This window comes from Selaginella moellendorffii, unplaced genomic scaffold, assembly GCF_000143415.4.
Source record: "Selaginella moellendorffii unplaced genomic scaffold, v1.0 SELMOscaffold_5, whole genome shotgun sequence".
In the NCBI taxonomy this organism is placed as follows: Eukaryota; Viridiplantae; Streptophyta; class Lycopodiopsida; order Selaginellales; family Selaginellaceae; genus Selaginella; species Selaginella moellendorffii.
The window spans coordinates 532214-554125 of record NW_003314266.1 but is presented as its reverse complement, the minus strand read 5'-3'; the positions used below and the strand labels follow the sequence as shown (position 1 = coordinate 554125).

General features: G+C 51.0%; 8 protein-coding genes across 14 annotated transcripts; 5 read left to right on the top strand and 3 right to left on the bottom strand.

Moving 5' to 3' along the window:
• Positions 1 to 4806: 4806 nt before the first annotated feature.
• LOC9659655 lies at positions 4807 to 5178 on the top strand. Its single transcript, XM_002965016.2, has one exon. The coding sequence runs from the start codon at positions 4807 to 4809 to the stop codon at positions 5176 to 5178; it is 372 nt and encodes a 123-aa protein (XP_002965062.2).
• A 1801-nt stretch (positions 5179 to 6979) lies between these two features.
• On the top strand, positions 6980 to 9009 carry LOC112344637 (protein ROOT PRIMORDIUM DEFECTIVE 1-like). 4 transcript variants are annotated; one of them, XR_002991780.1, is made up of 4 exons: positions 6980 to 8358; positions 8416 to 8501; positions 8768 to 8858; positions 8913 to 9009. XR_002991780.1 is itself a non-coding variant. In XM_024669774.1 (2 exons), exons 1-2 carry the CDS (start codon positions 7004 to 7006, stop codon positions 8423 to 8425), a joined length of 1365 nt encoding a protein of 454 aa, XP_024525542.1. In that variant the 5' UTR covers positions 6980 to 7003; the 3' UTR covers positions 8426 to 8531. The 4 variants fall into 4 exon arrangements, 1 of the variants encoding a protein (XP_024525542.1); XR_002991781.1 differs by lacking the exon at positions 8768 to 8858; XR_002991782.1 differs by lacking the exons at positions 8768 to 8858; positions 8913 to 9009 and adding an exon at positions 8701 to 8736.
• Positions 8353 to 9601, bottom strand: LOC9658433 (caffeic acid 3-O-methyltransferase). The gene is made up of 3 exons (XM_002964679.2): positions 8898 to 9601; positions 8780 to 8844; positions 8353 to 8714 (listed from the first exon to the last, which is right to left on the bottom strand). Exons 1-3 carry the CDS (start codon positions 9568 to 9570, stop codon positions 8406 to 8408), a joined length of 1047 nt encoding a protein of 348 aa, XP_002964725.1. The 5' UTR covers positions 9571 to 9601; the 3' UTR covers positions 8353 to 8405.
• LOC112344638 (auxin transporter-like protein 3) lies at positions 9496 to 12220 on the top strand. Of its 3 annotated transcripts, XM_024669776.1 has the most exons (11): positions 9496 to 9607; positions 9661 to 9940; positions 10012 to 10172; positions 10225 to 10413; positions 10473 to 10585; positions 10636 to 10819; positions 10866 to 10960; positions 11011 to 11212; positions 11271 to 11525; positions 11585 to 11801; positions 11874 to 12220. In XM_024669776.1, exons 3-10 carry the CDS (start codon positions 10158 to 10160, stop codon positions 11774 to 11776), a joined length of 1245 nt encoding a protein of 414 aa, XP_024525544.1. In that variant the 5' UTR covers positions 9496 to 9607; positions 9661 to 9940; positions 10012 to 10157; the 3' UTR covers positions 11777 to 11801; positions 11874 to 12220. The 3 variants fall into 3 exon arrangements, with proteins under 3 accessions (XP_024525544.1, XP_024525543.1, XP_024525545.1); XM_024669775.1 differs by lacking the exon at positions 11874 to 12220 and having other exon boundaries at positions 11585 to 11872; XM_024669777.1 differs by lacking the exons at positions 9496 to 9607; positions 9661 to 9940; positions 10012 to 10172; positions 11874 to 12220 and having other exon boundaries at positions 10329 to 10418; positions 11585 to 11872.
• On the bottom strand, positions 11913 to 13475 carry LOC9659654 (flavanone 3-dioxygenase 2). Its single transcript, XM_024669672.1, has 3 exons — positions 12723 to 13475; positions 12415 to 12657; positions 11913 to 11969 (listed from the first exon to the last, which is right to left on the bottom strand). The coding sequence occupies exons 1-3, from the start codon at positions 13473 to 13475 to the stop codon at positions 11913 to 11915; spliced, it is 1053 nt and encodes a 350-aa protein (XP_024525440.1).
• A 1481-nt stretch (positions 13476 to 14956) lies between these two features.
• Positions 14957 to 15913, top strand: LOC112344605. Its single transcript, XM_024669671.1, has 2 exons — positions 14957 to 15234; positions 15352 to 15913. The coding sequence occupies exons 1-2, from the start codon at positions 14957 to 14959 to the stop codon at positions 15911 to 15913; spliced, it is 840 nt and encodes a 279-aa protein (XP_024525439.1).
• Positions 15914 to 16024: 111 nt separating this feature from the next.
• Positions 16025 to 19041, top strand: LOC9658432 (receptor-like protein kinase THESEUS 1). Its single transcript, XM_024669545.1, has 2 exons — positions 16025 to 16211; positions 16275 to 19041. The coding sequence occupies exons 1-2, from the start codon at positions 16199 to 16201 to the stop codon at positions 18947 to 18949; spliced, it is 2688 nt and encodes an 895-aa protein (XP_024525313.1). The 5' UTR covers positions 16025 to 16198; the 3' UTR covers positions 18950 to 19041.
• Positions 19042 to 19090: 49 nt separating this feature from the next.
• On the bottom strand, positions 19091 to 21765 carry LOC9659653 (sugar transporter ERD6-like 4). 2 transcript variants are annotated; one of them, XM_002964677.2, is made up of 15 exons: positions 21400 to 21765; positions 21241 to 21303; positions 21096 to 21185; positions 20981 to 21040; positions 20861 to 20926; positions 20748 to 20813; positions 20617 to 20692; positions 20492 to 20556; positions 20337 to 20429; positions 20195 to 20278; positions 20043 to 20127; positions 19942 to 19988; positions 19700 to 19888; positions 19462 to 19636; positions 19091 to 19407 (listed from the first exon to the last, which is right to left on the bottom strand). In XM_002964677.2, exons 1-15 carry the CDS (start codon positions 21583 to 21585, stop codon positions 19292 to 19294), a joined length of 1461 nt encoding a protein of 486 aa, XP_002964723.1. In that variant the 5' UTR covers positions 21586 to 21765; the 3' UTR covers positions 19091 to 19291. The 2 variants fall into 2 exon arrangements, with proteins under 2 accessions (XP_002964723.1, XP_024525314.1); XM_024669546.1 differs by having other exon boundaries at positions 20861 to 21040.
• Between the last annotated feature and the right edge of the window lie 147 nt (positions 21766 to 21912).

The following is a 21912-nucleotide window of genomic DNA, read 5'->3' as shown; positions in this document are numbered from 1 at the left end:
TGTGCGCGGGAGAAAACAGCGGTGGAACGATCCCAAGAGCCTCGCCACCCTCGACGAGCCCGCAGGTGTAGTCATATCCAGAGCTCACTTGGATAAAGCTGCGAGCTTGCGGAAAGTTTAGCTGCCCATACGTGTTTTGTCCCCAGCAGTCGAGTTTTCCACTGCTTCTTAGAGCGCAGACGTGACCCTGTCCAGCGCTCAAGCTGCTGTAGCTCACATCCCTGTAAACCGATGGAACCGTCGAGTTGGGATTCCCCCAGCAAAATGGCTTCTTGCTCTCGTAGCTAAGCGCGCACGTGAAGTAGCCACCAGAGCTCAGAGCAAACATGGGAGTGCTCGGAGCATCTGTGTTGTTTTGCGTTGGAAACGTACCTGAGACGATGGCAGGAGAGTTCCCGACTCGAGCACACACAGCGCGAAGGAATTCGTGTAGGGGGCCCGACCGTTCCAGCTGGGATTGTCCGACTTGCTCCACATCGGTCCCAGAGTGTTCAGCGTCCCGACGGAGAGAGAAGTCCATGGCAGAAGAGCTATGCAAAGCAATGCCAGGAGTGAGACCATGGATCGAGAAGAACATCCAAGAGCCATTTCCCCGGAGAGAAAGGTCTAGCTCACCTCGACTGGATGCTGAGAAGACTTTTTCCAAAACGCTGACTTTTCATCCCCGCGCTTGGGATCTGGACAGAGAAAAAGGAGATGTCTACACAACGTGTTGCCAAATCTCACTAAAAAACACAGAAAAATCAAGGATACCAGTTGTGATTTTGGAGGAGCTCCATCGCTGACTAGGAGAAACCCAGGGCTCCTAGCCATTGGCGGGAAATTCAAAGTAAACCACAAGTTTAAGCGTACATTAATGTTCAAAATGCTTAAATTTCGCTGGGGACGTCTCACCACTGTGCTCAACACACGCTCCAGAGTGTTCGCAACACCGCTTATACTGGGAGGAAGATCGCCATCAAAGCTTGTGCACTGGAGGGCCAGCTCGAGCACCTCTTCCAGCGCTGCGGAGTTCTCTGGAACGTAAATCCTCGGATCAAGCAGCGAGAAAGAGCTGCTCTTACCGTGCTCGAGAAGACCACGCTCTTCTCCGAGCTTTGAATCGCTTGTCGACCTGTGAGGAGCTCCAGCAGCACCACTCCAAAGCTGTAGACGTCGCTTCTGGTGGTGAACTTGATGGTTTGCACTCCGGGTCCATGTAGCCTGGTGTTCCCACCTGTCATGAACCGGGTGCTACTCCCCGACGTCGAGAGGGAGAAGCCAAAGTCGGACAAGTGTGTGTTCCAGTCCCCCTCCAAGAGTATGTTTGCTGCTTCACATCTCGATGGAGTATTTCTGGAGACGCATACTTTCTTCCTAGAGCTTCACAAGATCTCACCATTGATTCCAACCTTGTGGTGTTCTCTTGCACAAGCTATGGTCTTACAATTGAACTTTCCAGCCTGATCTCTGGCTTCTTGAAAAGGCAGTCGAAGAGCGAGCCGTTTTCCATGAACTCGAAAGCCAGGAGCTGCTCTTGAGCGCAGTATCCCACCAAGTTCACGAGATAAGTGTGGTGATCTGGCTAGCAGGGACAGCTCCTTCATCAAAGACTTGTCACCGGCACGGGATTTCTTCAAAGCCAGCGCTCGTCCATCCGGAAGAACAGCCTTGTACACCACTCCGCTGGCACCTTTCCCGACGATCATGTCTGAGTGGTAGCCTTGTGTAGCGTGGATGATCTCCGAGCTTCTGAAAGTCACCAGCCTGTTTGCTAGAACCTCCCATTCCTCCGATGTGGATGGTTTCCTTCGCCAAGGTAAACAGCCACATTGAAATGGACGCTGGGGTCGTCGCCGAAGAAAATACGCCGATGTAAAAGCAGCAGCACCAAGGATGAAGATTCCTCCCATGGAAAATCCCACTGCTAAGTTCCTTGAGTCATGCGATTTCGTTGGCTCGGTTCTCGTGCACTGCTTGTTACCTCGTAAACACTCGAGACACACTCCATCGCCAGCAACCGGACACCTCTTCGAGCCAGCTTGCAAAAGCTGGTACTGCTGCTTGCTACATGCGTCACTTGTACACAATCCTTGGGTCACTTTGATACTTGCTCCTGCGAACTCAACCGAGTTTCCCCAGCACTTGAGCCTCTCTGATCTGTCAAGCTCCAAGTGTAGTAGTCTCCAGCTGAAATGACTGAAAAGGCCTCGCCTTTCAGGGCATTCGTCTGGTTGAAAGCATTGTCACCCCAGCAGACTACGTTCCCTGTGTCCGTCACTATCCCGCACGAGTGTGGAACAGTCCCAAAGCTAGCGAAGAAAATGCTTGGGTCGTCAACCGGCCCTGGACCTGTCCGTGGTCGTTATATCCCCAACAAACCGGAGCGCTACTGTTCTTTACCAGTCGTGTGTTCCTCCGGAGAACAAAGCACCAATGGTGGTACCACTGGGCAGTGAACGGGATGGAGCGTCCCATCCCCAGCAAAACGCTTCATCAGTCTTGATGAGCCCGCAAGTGTAGCCATAGACCATGACAAAGCTGCGATTTTCGGTACGTCTAGCTCCCCGTCCACGTTTGATCCCCAGCAGTCTATCTTTCCACTGCTTCTCAGCGCACAGACGTGATCCTGTCCGGCACTCAAGCTGCTATGGCTGACATTCCTGTAAACCGATGGAACGGCCATCGTGGAATTCCCCCAGCAAAATGGGTTTTTGCTCTCGTAGCTAAGTCCGCAAGTGAAGTAGCCACCGGAGCTCGGGAGTGCTTGGAGCATCTGTGTTTTTTTGCGTTGGATAAGTACCTGAGCACGATGGCATGAGTGTTCCCGCCTCGAGCAATCACAGCGCGAAGGAATTCCTGTATGGAGCCCGGCCGTCCCAGTTCGGATTGTCCGACTTGCTCCACATCGGTCTCAGAGTGTTCATCGTCCCGATGGATGCAGCAGTCCATGGCAGCAGTAGAACTGCGCAAAACAGTGCCAGATCACGTGAGATGCTAGAGCGAGGAAAGACTCGGTGATCCATGCTGGTTTCACCTGATGGAATAGACGCGGGTATCCGTTCGTGCTACCTTTCAATGTCCATGGCTTTTTCTGGTGGCGGAGACAAGTAAAATGATCGCGATCGTGTGGTGTGCTTAATAGAGAGACTCCACATACCAATGAAATGTTGACGGAGAGGAGAGCAAGAAAATCCTCCATACGCTGACCATATTCTTGACATCAGGGTGATCTTAGCGCAATAGCTAAACTTCCGGGCTTTCCCTCGGTTCCACATGTTCGTTTGAACAGCTTAGCGAAAGACGAAGGTTTAGGGTTGTTAGATTGAACGTCAAGAAGGCTAAGATTAAAGGCATTTGGATCTAATGTATAAAAGCGAAGTAGGGTTTCTTCGGCAACCAGATGAGATGGTAATAGTATAAATGACAGCTGCATTTTTATGGTGTACACCATAATATAAACTAAGACACAAAAAATTACCATCACAAAATAAGCCATCCATTCTTCACTTTCCATGTTGATGTCACAAAGTGGCCACTAGTATTTCCCAGATGTGACCATGGCTGAGGGTGACCCATTTACCAAGCTCCTCATCCTTCTCTAGCTTCCCTGTATACCAATGAAATCCTCTGGCCTCCATACCATATTGGATACTTGTTGCAGTCCTAGTAGCCGAATGGATCCTGGCTCACTGCTTGCCGACTCCAACGCATGGTGTCTAGGTTATAGAAGTGATCCTCTCCCTTAAAGCTCTGGTTGTAGCCAAGATTGGACATAGCTAAAAGTCATGGATTCAATGACCCACTTCCCTGAATTGTACTGGAGAATGTAGACAATTGACTCCCGATACACTCTCCTACATTAACAGGCTGTGGCTCGCCTGTTAACTAGATTTAGCAATTGGCAGCCATCAGATCAAGTCAGGTTCTCTATGAGAACATGGCTGACAACTGCCAGGTTCTAGAAAACCCTCTCATCCTTGAATAATGTTATTCCATGTGTCTGTTGCCACAGCCCATTAAGGCCGCTCCCAAGGCAAGGGCAAGCAAAGCTCTCTCTTTGGAATGTGCATTGGATCTGAGGGGCATTCAGGATTCAACTGCGGCAATGATGGAATTGTTTTATTCAGTTAAGATAATCTTCATGATACTCAACGCTCACCCAAGAGACCCAAGTTCAATTCCTGGTAGCAAAAGCTTTGGCAGATCCTCTGGAGCCCAGAAAATTGACCCCCCAGTCCTGTGTACATATACTCCTCACACCCAACACCAAACAGTGATTAATGTTCTTTTTACAATGACTCCTGTAACTATGTATGAAAGCTGATATTACAAGCTTCTCCTCTTAATATTATTTAGTTAAGTGTATATATAATTATAACATATATATGTATGTATATATATATGTATTACCTATTTAGATCTTGACTAATACTATTCCTAAGGACAATTCGAAAATGCCACTGGATATTATGATCAAAATGAGGCCATTAGCCTGCCAATGGACTCGGTGGCTCGGCAATGTAGATCGAGCTGATATGTATAAACACTATTGCCGGTGACAGAAGAGCAAATTTTTAACAAGACAAATGAGATTTTAATAAAATACAACTGAAGCTTTCTATAGAACTTTCTTCTACGTGTCCATCTATGTGAAAGTCGTCAAGTTGTGACCTGTATGCATTAATAAATGGGTTCCTCCTTGACCGCCTAAGTTTTGGAAGTCTTGCTGGAAGCAAAGCTAGACCCGCTTCTATGCCAGCCCACACCATACAAATAATGGGCTCGAGATCTATCAGTAACTTAGTAACCATGAAGTCGACGAGCATGGCGCTAGCTCTCAATGTCTTACTTGTTGTGAATCTCATGATCATCATGTTGTTGCAAGGCTCTCATGCTCAGGACTCCTTCTCGTGCGCTGGCTCTACACTGTGCAAGGATCTCGCACAGAGCGACTGTGATGCTGCTCGCCGCCAGATTCAGCCTAGCAACCGCTACTTCACCGGCGGCAACAAAGGCTCCAGCGGCGTCTGCTCTGGCCACTGTGGCCTCTTTGTCTCTGGCTCCAACTGCGACCTCAATGGCTCTGAGATGATCACTGCCTTTGACGAACTCCGTGCTCGTAACTGCGGCAAGTGTGGTATCAAGACTTACAATGACGGCTGCCAGTTCAAGGCGGATTATGTCACTGGTTGCTAAGCGCACTTTTAATCTTCTCAAAACAACTAGAAAGATATATATACGACGGTATGTCTGAGATTGGAAGCAAATGATTCTTCGGTCATTTCTTTGCTATCCGAAGTTCTAGAAATCAGGCAAGAAAAGTGGAAAAAATAAACAGCAACAATTTGTTGCAAACCAAAGTGGAAAGATGAGCAATCAAGTAAGCGCTGGGAAATCTTGCACTCTTAGTTTACAGTTTCTTTTCTCAGTAAGTGAGACTCCCAACCAGGTCGAGCCTACAAACTTAGTAACTTAAGATGAACAAAAGAGGGATGCAGCTCCATATAGGAGCCGCAAGCTCGCAGGTCTGATTCTGGACAGCTAAATATCACAACAAATAACATTCTATGATCAAATCAAAACTTAGAATGATGAGCGCTGCCATCAGCGCATGTATAAACACACAGATGTTTTCGCTAGTTTCCCAGGTGTTCATGAAGTTACATGTGTCACCTGTCGGCAGCGTCAACGTAGAATAGTGCGGAAACGGGCCCAACTCACAAACATCCACACAGACACACTCCTTCGTAGGCGCTCTGGGATTTGTCCCCCAAAAGTTTCCACATATTTTCTCTTTCTCCCTATCGCGAGGTAGTATGGCGATGGGCCTTCGATCGGGTCGATGAGGAAGAATTGTTCATGGGCATATTCCTGCGACTCGATGTCCACAGCCTATGTGGATGCGCGTGGTGGTGCCGCTCCTGGTACTGCATTTCTTTCGCTCGTTTCTAGATTGCCTCAGGAAGTAGTGCATCCTTTCTCCGGCCGCCCGTTCGAGCCCACTTCTCTGCCTCTCGCTCACTGTGGCCAATCTGCTCACAAACAGTTTGGAAGATGCTCTAGCATTGAGACGATGAATGTAGATCCTGAGACAGGGATTTATCGGATTGCAGTGCTCAACACCAAGACAGTGAAGGAGTTCCCGTCTCATTAGATTTGCAATGCAAAGAAAGATGCGAATCTTTGGAATCCATCTGACTGTTCACGTGGACGACATCCCGCGGCCCTGTATGAACAGGGTCTGCCAGGGATTTGGCTCACGCCAGGAGGATCCACGCGCGGATCCTGGAGACCAGCTACTGGCCGAATCGACACCTCTCCAACATGATCGTTACATGTATGGCAAATGGAGGGATGCGGAGGCCGTCTACACCGCGAATCCAGACCTTTTACAGGCATTCTCCGAGGCAACGCAATTCGAGGCCTACGCGGCCTTCTTCTTCCCCGGGATGCCACACAGGGACATTTTCTCGTGGAATTCGATCCTCCAGGCTTTTGCCCAGCAGGAGCTCATGGCTGTTCGACTAACATGAATCAAATACTTTTAATGATAGCACTACTACTGTTAACATCTTGGTGTCCCATGACACAGCACTGCAGAGTGTTCGAAGACGGCTGCAAGTTAAAGGGTGTGAATGAAATCCACCCATCACGTAAGTTTGTTTGTTCCTCATCTTTGGTTGACTTTTGATTTGTAGCGAGACTGTGGACTTGGGCGAGATGTTGCTGGAGGCCCTGCGCAAATTGGGCGAGGATTTGCTCGAGGACCTGCACAAAAAACTGAGTGAGGAGCTGCACAAACTGCACCAGGAACTGGGTGAGGACATGCGCAGTTTGCGAGAGGACCTGGGCAAGGATAAGTGCGACCTCTGCAAGCAGTGTGCAAATTGCTCGAGGACCACCTTAGATATACGAGGACAATAATATTGTCTTATCTATGTTAGATTAGATGATTCACTGTTAAAAAGCTATTCTTTTTAGGGTTCTTCCGGGAAGAAAGGTTTAGGGCTTTACAAGCGCGATGCGGCAACGCCAGGTACTGGGATCCGCCACAGGGATTCGCATTCTTACAGGATGTATGGTCTCGAGCAAGCGATCTATGGGCGGATTCAGCGGCGGCCAGGACGCGATGACCTACGCCAAGCTCGCCGTGCGCGAGAAGGAAATGCGGCTCATCCATCGTGTGGCCGGGGCCGTGGCTGCCAAGGAGCTCGTCTCAAAGGCGCGGTTTCAAAAGATCGCCAAGAAGCTGGGATTTCGCAACAGGGACTCCGACTTCTTTCTGAGGAAATTCCGGCTCATGTTTGAGATGTGTGACAAGGAGTCCCGTAAGATTGTGGAGCTGACCGAGACGATGAAGCACCTCATGAAGAGGGAGGAGGAAGTTCTAAAGCAGCACGAGCCGTATGCTGTCCAGGTCTTGAGGAAGCTCTTGATGATGGCCAAGGAAGGGAGGATTCCAGTGAAGAAGCTTAGCATTCTCAAGCCGTGCTTTGGCTTCTCCGAGGATTTCGAGACCACCACCCTGGTCAGGTTCCCGGATTTTTTCACGATCACCAGGAACCAAAAGGACGACGCGATGCTGGAGCTGGGGGCTTGGGATCCAGCGCTAGCGGTCACGGCTCGAGAGCTCCGGGGGGTAAAACATATAGACCCGAGCCGCAAGGACAAGTTTTGCGAGGGAAATGTTCACAGCTTTCGAGTAGCTTTCGAGAACAACTGCGAGATGGAAAGGGACAGATACCTGAAGCTCTTGTCCTTCCAGAAGCGCCGGTTTGATTCTCCATACGAGCGTGGTGGTAAAGTTGACGATCCTGATGGCTCGCCAGAGGCGCGGAAGCGGTCTCTCGCGGTTTGTCACGAGTTTCTAAGCTTGACGTTGCTGAAGCGAGCGAATGTGAGAGATCTAGCGATTCTCAAAGACGAGCTCCAGCTTCCAGAGGACTTGGCCAAGTTTTTACGGAGGGAGTCGCTGTTCTTCGCCATGGAACGGCTCAACAACTATTACTTCGTGTTCTTGAGGGAAGCTTACCACTGGGACTACAAGATTGAGATGTCCCCGTACATTGATTTGCGTCGGAAGTACGTGGAACTGGCGCTTGTTTCGAGGAAGAAGAGACCACTTAAGCGGAGCTTGCTACCTCTAACAGATCCGCGAAGAAGAAGCCGGAGCAGTCTTTGTACTCCAGATTCCTCGCCTGAGGCTGAGCCGGATCTTTCCAAGGCCGTTAACGATGAAGAACTGGAGGACACAACTTATGAAAGTGATCATCCGGCAGAAGTGAGCGACAGTAACGACTTTAGTGATGGAACCAGTGACGATACAGAGGACGACGTGATTTCTCGCGAACAGCAACCAGCAACAGCATCAAGCAGGTAATGCGTTTCACAAATATCTCGATTGCACTGATTGTCTGGAATTTTTAAGGATAGATCTCGATAATGGAGGCAGAGTCGACTCTAGCTCTGACTGATAAGCTGGAGAAGCCGGCAGCCATCGCAACTTGCTCCAACTCCTTGTAAGTTCTCTCCTTTGCTGCTTCTCCTGTTGTTAGCATAGCTAGATCATACAAAACTGCATTCTTGTCAGCCAGGCTGTATTCCTCGCTTTTTTCAGCCACCTCCGGCAGAAGTGCATCAATTACCACCACCTTGCCCCCCTCTGCAAGTGATTGGCGGCAGTTTTCAAGGATCTTGATAGCTTTTTCGTCATTCCAGTCGTGTAGAACCCACTGCAAAAGTAAATGCCAAAGTCTAGCTCTTAGATTTTCCATCTTGGCCGTAGACATCTTTTTACCTTCAGCAACATGAGGTCTCCTTGAGGAACGGAGACGAACATGTCTCCTCCGACGTTTTCCATACCTGAAGATTAGATAGTAAGTGCATTCCAAGACACATACAAATTTGTGACGAACCTTGTACTTTTGCAGCGTGTTCCACGACCGCTGGGAGATCGAAGTTAATCCCTTTGACGTTCGGGTACTTGGCAAGGATGATTTCTAGAGACGCTCCCAAGCTGCCACCGACATCCACAATCACCTCCGCATGCTGGAAGCCGTCGTAAACTTGCAGAGCGAGCCGCATGGTACGTCTCGTGTAAGCTGACATGACGGTGTTGAACACCTTGACGATGGCTGGGTCCAGCTCGAACACCGACTTTCCACCATGAGCTTTGGAGCCTGGCTGTACACCTTCGAGTATAGCGTCAGGTAACAAGTCCCATACATTATACTGCTTCGGGAAAAACATCATCGATGGTACCATTGACTCGCTATTGCCTTCTGTGACTAGGTGCTTGGAGACGGCGTTGAGGCCATACCTCTGTTCTCCCTCTGACGAGGGGCACTCTTGGAAGACACCAAACATGGCCAGAGCACGCATAAGTCGACCCAGCTGAGATGCGGAAGAATCTAGAGTGGCTTTGCTGCGCAGCGGCAGCTGGTCGCAGATCTCTACTGGGGAGAGCAAGGAGGGTGCGGCTTTGTTGAGGATGTCAGGTACCTTGAGCTTCACCAAGGCCTTGAGGGACGAGGAGATGAAGTGTCCCTGGTTGATCAATATGAGCTTCATCCAACTTTCGTCTTCCATGCTGCTCGGTGCGCTCAGGGCTCCTCGGCTTCTTTAGGTGAGTGCCGGAGTGACGATTGAGGAGATTGACTGATATTGCTTTCACTGTAGGACCTTGGCACAGATTCAATTGGTAAAGTTCCTCGACTTGACCGACTTGAACGTTACGTGTTCTGGAAGCAGCTTGACCGGACGTAAATACGTAGTACGACGTAATTGTTTTAATATGTTTTGTAAATAACGCCCAGGTGCTGATGATCTCATTCCGTCATACCTTAGTGGCGCAGCTTTATGAGAAGCTGCTTGGATGGCGGAAGAAATCATCGCTAGAACATACTTATAACGTCAGACGCCATCAAACATTGACAACAATTTTTGACTTTAGAATATGGTATGCACAAAAACTTTAGATTTCCCTGCCGCAAGATCTAAGGATGTCCTCCTACGATGATGCCGATGCAGAGACTGGAGAAGCAAATCATCTTCATGTTTCGTCTGACGCTAGTGCGTCTGGCATTTACATCTCCTTCGGTTCTACTCCCACGATTTCGCGTTTCTTTTCGACGGTCTTTTGCGATGGGGGTTCTACCTTTGATGCCTGGCTGAACATGTCGACAACCAAGGTATGGTTTTGTTTTTCTTACTTCCACTGGAATTTCTGGTATCTGTTAACAGATATCGCAACTGCTAGTATCGCTACCTTTTGCAATGTCGCAAATGGGATTTGTTTCTGGCATACTTGCTATCTTGATTCAGTCTACTGTAGGCTGCTGGAGCGCTTGGATGATGAACACCTTGTACCTGCAGTATCGTCATAATAGGCTGAAAGACGACCCCCACTCTTTCAAGCGCCACACTATACAGGTGGAGTGAGTGGCTTTTCACGAAGAAACTGGTGTTTTTTACGTCTTTACGTCTAGCAGATGCACGAGGTTCTTGGCGGTCTTTTAGGACGCCGCTGGGAAACAATCACACTGATATTTAACTTTGGAATCATGTTCAGCTTTGCAGCTATTCAAATGGTTGCTGTTGGAAAGTAAGTGATGAATTCGGTGTTCCAAATCATTCAAATTCGAATGTTTGCAGCATCGTATACTACATCAATGACAAGTTAGAACGAAGAACTTGGACTTTAGTCCTCGGTTCATGCTTTGCAACCACTGTCTTCATTCCCTCCCTTCGGAACTATAGAATGTGGTCTTTCGCCGGTCTTGTGATGATCGTTTACACTGCTTTGTATATGGCATTTGCTTCTTTGGCAATTCACCAGGTATATATTGTGTGTTTCGAGCGGTTCTGAGCCAAGCTTCGTGCAGGATGACGACCTGAGGCACACAGCACCTCACAGCATCAGGAGCTACTTTAACGGGTTTGCTAGCACTATCATATTTGGAGCTCATGCGATCCCAGTGTAAGCTTTTACTCAAGTTCTAGACTCGACTTTGAATCTTTACTTTGCAGGGAGCTAATGGATGCGATGTGGCAACCTTCAAAATATAAGCTGACTTCTCTCTATTCGGACTTGTTCATGACACCTGTGGTGCTGTTTTCGATTATAAGCGTCTACTGGGCTTTCGGAGACAACGTGCAGTACAATGTCTTCTCTATGCTCCCACGCACAAAATTTCGTGATGCGGCAGTGGTTCTTATGCTCCTACACCAGGTATTCAACCCAAAACACGCGGTTCTCTATCTATACTATTGACGGCCGTGCTGAGCAGCTCATCCAGTATGGGATTTTGTCACAGCCTCTATATATTATTGTAGAGAAGTGGTTTAAAGTTCATCAGTCTCCAAGCTACTGGAAGAAAACGTTGGTCAGAACTCCAGTCTTTATGGCATCCTTGTTGGTGGCTATTATGTTCCCGTTTTATGGAACTTTGAGCTCGGCGGCTGGGTCCATTTTTATGACCTGGCTATACGTCATTCCCTGTGCTGCGTCCGTGCTCGTCTATTGGACTTCCAAATCTCAAAAGGTACTGCATGAAACCTCTGCCACGGTTCTCAAGACTAATCTAACCTCACTGCTGTTTAGAATGCAATCGAGCAGCCTCCGTTTGGCATGAGCTGGTTAAGCCTCCACTGCATGAACTTGGGAGCCATCCTTTGGATGGCAATCATGGCCGGTGGCTTTGCAACGTGGGCGAGCATCAGCGTGCTAAGGAACCAAGCTCACGAGTTTGGACTGTTCGCAAAGTGCTATCGCTGCCCCAGAAGAGGCTCGTAGTCTGTGCTCCTCTGTGCCTTCGCAAGTAAGCATAAACACGTTTCTTGGTTAGAGAACTCCCGCATGCTCAAACTAATGGAAAGTACTACGTTTCCAGATCTCTGCGCTCTGAAACAAGGCACCTTGCTACTACTGATCACCAGTGTTTATTCCAGAGGTTGAAAAGAGTGCTTGGCAGCTCGGGCTTTTGGTCCTGCAATCCCAGTGAAGTGTGGCAAGAGCAAGCGGCATTGTTCCAGGGAGATGAAATAACGAAGAGCTGTAACAGTAGAAGCGGTGGCACGGGCAGAAGAACGTGGAGGCAGTGCCAAGAAACGGAGTGGTGTTGAGCGTTACATGGTTGCGTTGTGGTGCGGCGGCCTGGCATTGGATCATAGCAAGCACCACAGAGGCAAGAACAAGCATGGAGTAAACCTCTCAAAATAATCTCTTTTTGTGACAAAACATGATGAAAGTTCTTGCAAGCTGGTGCTTGTGTGGTACAGGCGACTACTATGATCTCCCCTGAGGCACCATTTATCTCAAACATTACAGAAGTGTTATGTATTGAGAATGATGGTCTTATTAAACCTTTGGATTTGCTTTTTCTAAAGCTTAAGATTCTCTTTTTGTTCGAAAACAAAATTACCTTTTCATACGTCAACTTTGAGAGTGGACAGAGCGCTCTTCCTATTGAGCTCCATGCTAAGAGAGGCTTTGGCATATTCTCCATACAAACTTTCTTTGTATTTCGCGGGGCATTCCTCGTTGACAAGCCCCGGGATGGGCCCAATGCGAGCACCCAGACCGGGGCTATAGAAGCAGGCGATGGAGACTCGAGCTCTTTCGCCATTGACCACTCCTCGATGCTCCACGCTCTTGAACTTATCGTTGGAGAGAATCTAGCATGCGATCAATCGAGAAGAAACTCACTCAATGTAGAGAATCTAAGAAAGAAAGAGCATACCTGGAGCTGGTCTCCAACGTTGACCACGAGAGCTCCGGGCAAAGGCTTGAGAGTCACCCACGCTCCATCGTGAAGGACTTGAAGGCCCTCTACGTCCTGCTGCAAGATCGTGAAGGCGTTTATGTCCGAGTGAGGCTGGATTCCAATGGTGAGCTGTGGCTCCGGGCAGGGAGGATAGTGATTCAGCCTCATGGACATGAGCTCGCCTTCGAATCTCCCGGCGAGCTCGCTCGCTTCAAGCCCCAGAGATTCCGAGAAGAGCTCCAGCAGCCGCCTGGCCAGAGCGGTGACCTCCGCTCCATAACTCGTGGAGACGTTTAGGTAGCGCGCGGGATTTTCTGGAAGCTTGCTTGGATCGCAAGGTGGGGAGCACATCTGGAAGAAAAACTCCTGCCAGGTTGCGCTTGGCCGCCGACTCTTGGACACCTCGAAGTTGGTCGCAAAACCGACATCGTCCAAGACATTGTCCGAGCAGTAGACGAGCTTGTCTTGGGCGGGAAGATCGAAGAACTTGTAGGCCACCTCCATCATCTTGTCGCTGAGCTCGCGGGGAATTCCATGTCCTAGCAACTGGAAGAATCCCCAGCTCTCACAGGCGTCCCGGAGAGCTTGGAGTGCTCCCTCCCTTGAGTCGGTATCCTCCAAGCTGGATATGTCCACCACTGGAACTTCGTGATCGAGATCTTTCCATGGGTGTGGATCCGGAGCCCTGTGAAACTCACCAGGAATCTTGAAGAACGAAAGACTGCCCATGATTCTTTTTTCCCCTTTGCTACGATCTAAAAGAACGCGAACTTAAGGAGAATGCCTCGCGATCAAATGACCAAGACATGTATTGGTCACTCCTTAGATTTGACACGCATCTAATAGTAGGCAATGTTTTAATTTCCAAAAATCCTATGCGCAAACAGATAAATGCGCTAGAAAGACAGATTTGTTGACTTTAGAGTTGAAAAGCTTGCCATCAGCTTCTTTATCTATTCAAATAATAAACAAGCAAACAAAAATATTATCATTTCTTCTTTATTAAACCAAATTCCCGCTTGAAGGCTTTTGGTATGTTCTCCGTACAAAGGGCATCAAGCTACGGGCCCAATGCGAGCACCCAGACCGGGACTATAGAAGCAAACGATGGAAACTCGATCTCTTTCGGGATTGACCACTCCTCGCCATTGGAGAGATCTAACGCGTGATCGATCGAGAAGAAAACTCAATCAATAGAATCCAAACAAAAGAGAGAAATTGGAGGCCCTCCCAAGATCGCGAAGGCGTTTATGTCCGAGTGAGGCTTCATTCCTATGGTTCCGGGCAGGGAGGACAGTGATTCAGCCTCATGTGAACTAGCTCACTCGCTCCAAGTCCCAGCGATTCCGAGAAGAGCTCCAGCAGCCGCCTGGACAGAGCGGTGACCTCCGCTCCATAACTCGTGGAGACGTCTCTGTCGCGCGCCAGATTTGCCGGAAGCTTGCTTGGATCGCAAGGTGAGGTGTGGACCTGCGAGGCTGCCCCTGGCTGCCTCTTGGACGCCTCGAAGCTGGTCGCAAAACCGACCTCATCCGAATTCCATGTCCTAGCAACAGGAAGAATCCCCAGCTTTCCCCGAGGGCTTGGAAAGCTCTTTCTTGAATCGATGGTCTCCAAGATGGATATATCCAATACTGGAACTTCGTGACTGAGATCGCACGGCCCTATGAAACTCACCAGGAATCTTAGGGAACGAAAGACTGCCCAAGGTTTTATTTCTTCCTTTGCTTTGCTACGATATACCATCCAATAGAACTCAAAAGAAGTACCTCGTTGTCTAAGCGTTATTTGACCAACAATATAATATAAGAATATTCTACGCATCAACAGACAATGTTTAAAAGTCAAAATTGTTGACTTTAGAGTTGACCCGGACGGTTGGTGCGTGAATTAGTGGTAAACTGGCTTTAATTTGCTTACCAAATAGTAGGAGTAGCGATTTAAATGCGGTCTTCGCTTTTAAAGCCGTTGGTCTTCCACAATTGGAAACCCATCTTCCTTTCAAGCATGAGGGAGGAGCGATGAGAGATGGAAGCTAGCGTTTCATCCATGGATGGAAGCATTGGGAGCTCTTCGCCAAACGGCCGCTCCAACCAGGTTGGTCGATCGATCGCTGCTCGAGTGTGTTCTTACGTGATCGTGATCCTTCTTTGGCGATGGAACGAATCGCAAAACCCATCCAGAGCGTCGAGGAGCTGAGGAGCATGATCATGGCGGCGAAGCTGGAGCTGGAGTCGACGCGGTCAGCGGCCAAGGCCCAGGCGGCGGTCCACAAAGCTAAGGTGGCGCAGCTGGAGGAGCTCTTGGTGATCGCGCGCCGGGAGCGCGACGAAGCCATCCAGAGATTCATGGAGCTCCAAAGCAATGTGGTGGTGTGTAGCTCCAGCATCTCGAGCTGCAGCCTCGCCGCCGCCGCTTCCTTCATCGCTGACAGCCCCCTGGATCACCACAGCAGCTTCAACGATCACCACGATCAGTCCGCCGAGTGGTTTGATTTCCCTAGCTTCGAGAACAGCCGCGAGGATCAAGCCACTTTGCTTGGAGGAGGAGGAGCTGCGCAAGTGGACGATGATCGTGGTGGCGATGGTGGATTCTCGCTGTATAGCGTGGAGCCCTTGGTGGCAGCGTCTGCCGCGATGGTGGACTCCAATGCCGAGAATCACCACCACTTCCAGCAACAAAGCCCATTCGATCCTCCTCCACCCCATCTCCCTCCAAGTCTCTTCTCCCCGGCCACCACCACCATTCTAAGCTCCTCGCTCCAAAACAATGGCTCGGCGCTCGCTTCCATCCTCACGCCCCTCCAGCAGCACAGCGACTACGCCAGGGCAGTGAGAGACTTCGATCCCTCGGCCAGGAAATTCGAGGATCCCACCGCCGCCGCCGTGGAAGATCACGCGACCACCGAGATGAATCTCAACCTAATGCTGCGAAATCTCCCCGAGCGCGGCAAGCTGCTCCAGGCGGTGATGAACGCCGGCCCACTGCTCCACACGCTCCTCCTGGCGGGGCCTCTTCCGCAATGGCACCATCCACCCCCGGGCCTCGATTCCTTTCAATTCCTGGCCGCGCCATTCCCGGCCCTGATCGATCAGCAACAGCACCTGGGCAAGCAGCAGCAGCCACATTTGTCCCTGAGCGATGGCGCCGCGGTCACCAGCAAGTGAGAAGATCCACAAACCCTAGAAACAGAGGGAGGAACCCTAAATTCGCGAAGAACCCTAAAAGAAAAAGAACCTTTAATTTGTCTCTGTTTTGCTTAGATCTAATGGGGACGCGCTTGGTACTGCCAGTGGAGTGAACTGGATCCAGCCAAAACCACCGCCCAATGCGGCGAGCCCTTCTCGCACGATTCGGAAAGAAGAGAGGAAAAGAAAAACAAACACTATAGGGTTCCACTTCGATCAGATCGAGCGCGGCTCCTCCCATGATCTGAGCTCCAAGTCGCGGCAATGCGGGTCACAGGTATGCGAATTCTAGCCGCCCAGATGAGAATTGATCGAGGGAATCGCCCAATTTCTCGCCCAGATCATCCCCTCTTCTTCTTCATCGTTCTCGCCTCCTTCCTCGCGCTCTTGGGCCGATCCAGCGCGCAGTGGAAGCCACAGGATGTGTTTAGGATCAGCTGTGGGGAATCGCGCAGCGCCATCGATGGCAATGGCCTGGAATGGACGCCCGATGCCGAGAATCCCAGGCTTGTTGCCGGCGGCACGCCGACCAACAGTACGCGCGGTACGAGCGGTACCTCCGTCCCATACCGCGCGGCACGGGTATTCACCAGCCCGGCAAGCTATAGCTTCTCCATCAGCCCGGGACGGCATTGGGTCCGCCTCCACTTCGCCCCTCTCGCGGACGCCTCCTCGCGCGCGCGCTTCTCGGTCGCGATTGGATCGCGGCTGCTCATCGCGAACTCCAGCATCGCGGAAGACATTGCCGCCGGCAATGGATCGAGCCCGGTGGTGAGGGAGTTCACGATCCACACCAGCGGCACCGCCGTCGCCGTCACGCTCACCCCCAGCGCCTCCTTCATCGCCTTCGTCAGCGGCATCGAGCTCATCTCCATGGCGCGCGACGCGCTGTCGCCCAGCGTCGTGGAGATCTCGCCCGAGGCCAGCGAGAGCCGGCAAGTGGAGATCGCCGGGATCCTGGCGCGCACGCTCTACCGCCTCAATGTGGGCGGGGACCTCATCGCCCCGGGCAACGATTCCTCCTCCCAGGCCCGGACGTGGCTGCCGGACGAGCCCTTCCTCCAAGGAGTCGCGCGAGGGGTGCCCGTGCCGCCGGCGGTACCGGACATCGTCTACCCGGCCACGGTGCCCGAGTACATTGCGCCGCGCGGCGTCTACGGTACCGCGCGGTCCCTGGGCGGCTCCAACACCGTCACAAACGCGTTTAACATCTCGTGGGCGTTCTCGGTCGCGCCCGGCTATGCCCACTACGTCCGCCTCCACTTCGCGGAGCTCGTCTACAGCTCTCCAATGCAAAGGATCTTCAGCGTTTACATCAACAACCGGACAGCCATCCGAGCTCTAGATTTGATCCAGCAAACCGGCGCCGCCAACACTCCCTACTACCGAGATTTCCTGGTTCTTCCAGTGGACGGGCTCGCCAACCTCCGGCTCCAAGTTGGGCCTCTCACCGGATCGAACAGCCAGGTCCAGGACGCGATTCTAAACGGCGTGGAGATCTTCCGGCTCAACGACTCGTCCGGGAGCGTGGATGGGCTGGCTGTGGTGCCGCGGAGCTCGGACAGTGGCGGTAACGGCGGCCACCACCTCGGTGTGATAATCGGCTGCGTCGCTGGCGGGGTGTTCGCGCTGGTGGCGATCGCGCTCGCGATTGGTTTCTTCTTCCGCTGCTGCAAAGGTGGCGGGAAGAAGCCGAGCGCTTCGTCCTGGCAAGCTCTGGGAAACGGCCACCCCCACCACCACCACCATGCTTTCTCACTCACCACGCTCGGCTCCACGATGGGAGCCGGCTCGCCCAGGAGTGCCGCCGGGAGTTACTACAATGCCGGCTCGGCTGCCAGCGCCGGAGGCCACGGCCGCTACTTCACGCTCCAGGAGATCGCCGAGGCCACGAACAGCTTCGACGAGGCAAGGCTCCTCGGCGTGGGAGGATTCGGTCGCGTCTACAAGGGCGAGATCGACAATGGCACGCTGGAGGTGGCGGTGAAGCGCGGCAACCCGAGGTCGGAGCAAGGCATAGCCGAGTTCCAGGCGGAGATCGGGCTCCTGTCCAAGCTCCGCCACCGCCACCTTGTCTCTCTCATCGGCTACTGCGACGAGCAGTCGGAGATGATCCTGGTCTACGAGTACATGGCCCGGGGGCCTCTCCGCGGCCATCTCTACGGCACGGAGGATCTCCAGCCGCTTTCCTGGCGGCACCGGCTGGAGATCCTGGTCGGGGCGGCGCGGGGATTGCACTACCTCCACACCGGAGCCGCGATCATCCACCGGGACGTGAAGACCACCAACATCCTTCTAGACGAGCAGCTGGTGGCGAAAGTGTCCGACTTTGGGCTGTCCAAGACGGGGCCGATGCTGGATCAAACGCACGTCTCCACGGCCGTGAAGGGGAGCTTCGGGTACCTGGATCCGGAGTACTTCCGGCGGCAGCAGCTCACGGACAAGTCGGACGTGTACAGCTTTGGAGTGGTGATGGTGGAGGTGATGTGCGCGCGTCCCGCCATCGATCCGGCGCTGCCGAGAGAGCAAGTTAACATCGCCGAGTGGGCGATGAGCGCGCAGCGCAGCGGGAGGCTGGAGGAGATACTGGACCCGACGCTGCGGAGGCCCGGGAGCGACGAGGACGCGGACATGGCGTCGGTGAGGAAAGTTGGCGAGACCGCGGACAAGTGCTTGCAAGAGAATGGCGTCCAGAGGCCGAGCATGGGCGATGTGCTGTGGAACCTCGAGTCGGCGCTGCACATCCAGGAGGCCGCGCAGAGGAGATTTGGACGCGAGAATGGTGGTGCTGGTGGCGATGCTGGCGGTGGAGTAGCGGCGCCGGCGGCTGGGGCGGTGGAGAATGGTGGTGCTACTTCTAGTGTTCCAATCAGCGCTCGTCAAGCGCCTGGGCAAGCTTCTAACGAGAGCCAGCGAACCGCGAGCGAAGTTACTGACGATTACTACGATGGCTACTCGGAGGACGCCTCCGCCAGCGCGGTCTTCTCCCAGCTCGTCAATCCTCAAGGAAGATAAGTTCTAGTCATGTGGATTTTTCTATTCTTTGGAGCTTCCAAATGCTCACTACTTATAATTTTTCATGAAACTCGCATTTATTCGTAGCGGATCATGAGAAAGCTTGGATTTTTTTTTCTTCAGTTCCCACACTACTTATACTTTTTCATGGAAATCGCATTTTATTCGTTTTTGCTAGAAAGCTCGAGATCAAACCTTTTTCTCTTTACACAAGTTTTACAAACATTTACGCTTTTTGGCGAGGGGACAAAAAAATCGAGCCGAACACCTCTATGGTAATGAATATAGCGAATCCCCCTGGTGTATGGAATGGTGGAAATGAAAGCGCGAACGAGAGCCTTGCTACTCCTGGAAGAGAGCTTCGATCTCTTCCAGTGTTCTTCCCCGAGTTTCAGGGACTAGAACAGCCACGAACAGGACAGTGAACGCGCACATTCCAGCGAAGAGAGCGAAAGAACCTGGAGAGAAAAAGAGAGCATTAGTTCCATATCTCTGGAGAAAGCTTGTTTTACCTGTGGAGCTCCAGTTGAGTAAGAAATTAAAGGACATAGTCACAAGCCACGAGAAAGTCCAGTTCACCAACGTCGCAACGCTTCCACCCAAGCCTTTGATGTGTGAGGGAAGAACCTCGGACATTATGATCCAGGGAATAGGCCCCATTCCAAGAGCGAAGGAGGTTATGTACACCTAGATTGTGAGCACGCCTATGTTAGTTCACGGGAGAAACTAGTTTTTTTTTTAGAGACTTACCAATAGACTGATCAACGCGAGGTTGCCGACAAAGGGTGCAAAGTGAGAAGTCGCGTCCATATGCTGTTGCAGATAGAATGCAAATCCGACTAGAAAGCAGCTCACTGCCATTCCAGCGCCCGAGACCATGAGAAGGAGGCGTCGTCCGGCTCTGTCCATGAGCACAGCAGCCACGCCGGTCATTACCACCTGCAAGAACAGTGTGTTATGATATGGTGATGGCTTGATATATGGATATTTACCTGAAGGAGAGCCAACGAGAGCGACGCAAGATTGCTTGAGCTGAATCCTGTACAAAAGAAAGAGCTTAATAAATAAGCATAGCACATCAATACGATCATACCCGCAGAGTGGAATATGGCACTAGAATAGAACAAAATAGCATTGATGCCCGAAATTTGTTGCAACAATAGCAACCCGATTGTGATCTTCAGTCATGCAAGAGCAGAGCCGTGTTAGATAGAACATGCAAGCGTAAACACTACATTGACTTACAGTAAGGGGAAGGAAAATCGTCTTCTTGCAAAGGTCAGACATCCTTACATTAGCCTCTTGCTTATACGATATATCGACGGCGTCCTATTTGCAAAAGCAATGTGTCAGCGTGGAAATCTAACAAAAAACCAAAAGGAATTACCTTGATTTCCGATACTTCTGAAGAAATATCGGAGTCCTTTCCACGCAATGCTTGCAGTGACGTGATAAGAGTGTCTTCAATCCCCATTTTGGCCTTCACAAGCAACCAACGAGTAAGTCAACCAGGGAAAAAGAAAAGGTTGGCGAGAGACTGACCAGCCACCGAGGAGATTCTGGAATAAAGAAAAGGCCCACGAGGAGAACGCTACACGGAGCAACCCCTGATCAACAAAAGGCAGGCATTAGAGAGTGCTCAAAAGCAAACACGGCGCGTGGCATACCAACTAAAGCAAGAGTTCTCCAGGGCAAAACAAGACCTCCTAAGTACGACAAGAAGATTCCAGTGGTAACCGAAAGCTACAAAACGAAAAATACAAGATCAGTACGGTGAGTTATACTTTGAAGGACTCACCTGATTTATAGCACCCAGGCTTCCTCTCAAATTCTTGGGAGAAATCTCAGCAATGTACATTGGTACCTGAATTTCCAAATTAAATAAGAGAAATCGAACATTGACGCACTTACAGTGAAAGAAATAACACCGACTCCAAACCCGACGAGCAATCTTGCTATGTACAGGCTGGCGACATTCTGGAACAAAAAGGAAACTTCGTGATGCTGAATTGACAGCGAGAAGCTACTTACCATGGCCAGGGCGTTTAAGATCCATCCAGCAATGTGTGGAATCGAAGCAATTACAAGTGCCTGATAAAAAGAGCAAAAGAATGAGAACTTTTTGTTTCGCGTTTGGCCTGCTTACCCCTTTCCGTCCAAAGCGATCAGCTATACGGCCACTGAGAATAGCTCCAGCCATGGCACCGGCATTTACCAGAGAACCATACATGGAGAACTACAAAAACAAGTTAGCAGAATTTCTAGACAAGATTTCACAGTTCTCTCAGTACCTCGGAGAGACTAAGCCCCAAATCCTCGGTCAATTTTTGCTGCGTGGGAGATGAATAGCCGACCTACAAAAGGAAAGAGGGAAAAAGTAGCAAACAACGAACAGTTAGATATATCTTTCTCAAAATTAGAAATTCACGAAGAAGGGAAAGCGAGCTTACCGAGAAACCAAACGTGATCGGCCCCAGAGCCACGACGATGGTGCAAAACACCGTGTAGAGAACACTTCCCCTCACTCGCTTCTCCCGTCTCTTGCCCCGGCTGCTGCTACCAGCGCTCTTGCTGCTCTTCCCGGCCAGCAGAGGCTGCCGCTCGCCATTCCTCCCCACTTCCAAATCCACGCCCATGAATGTAGCCCCGGATTCGCAAGATTTCCAGCTCGCGCTCGCGATTCTAGGCGCTGTTAAATAATCTTACAGCCTTGGAAATGCCGGAAGATTCGCCGCGTGCCGCGATTCCACTCCAGTGGCACACAAGAACGGGGAAACCCTAGAGAGGCTACACGCATGGGGGGCAGGGGAAGAAAAAGGAGCACACACACAAACACAATTCACGGTATAAAAGACCGTGTGTGCTCAAAATCCACGTGGCAATTATGCTGAGCTGTTTCGAGTCATAGCTGATGTGGAGCGGGACCCGCTGACGTGGAAGGTGACTTGTAGCGATCAGATAGA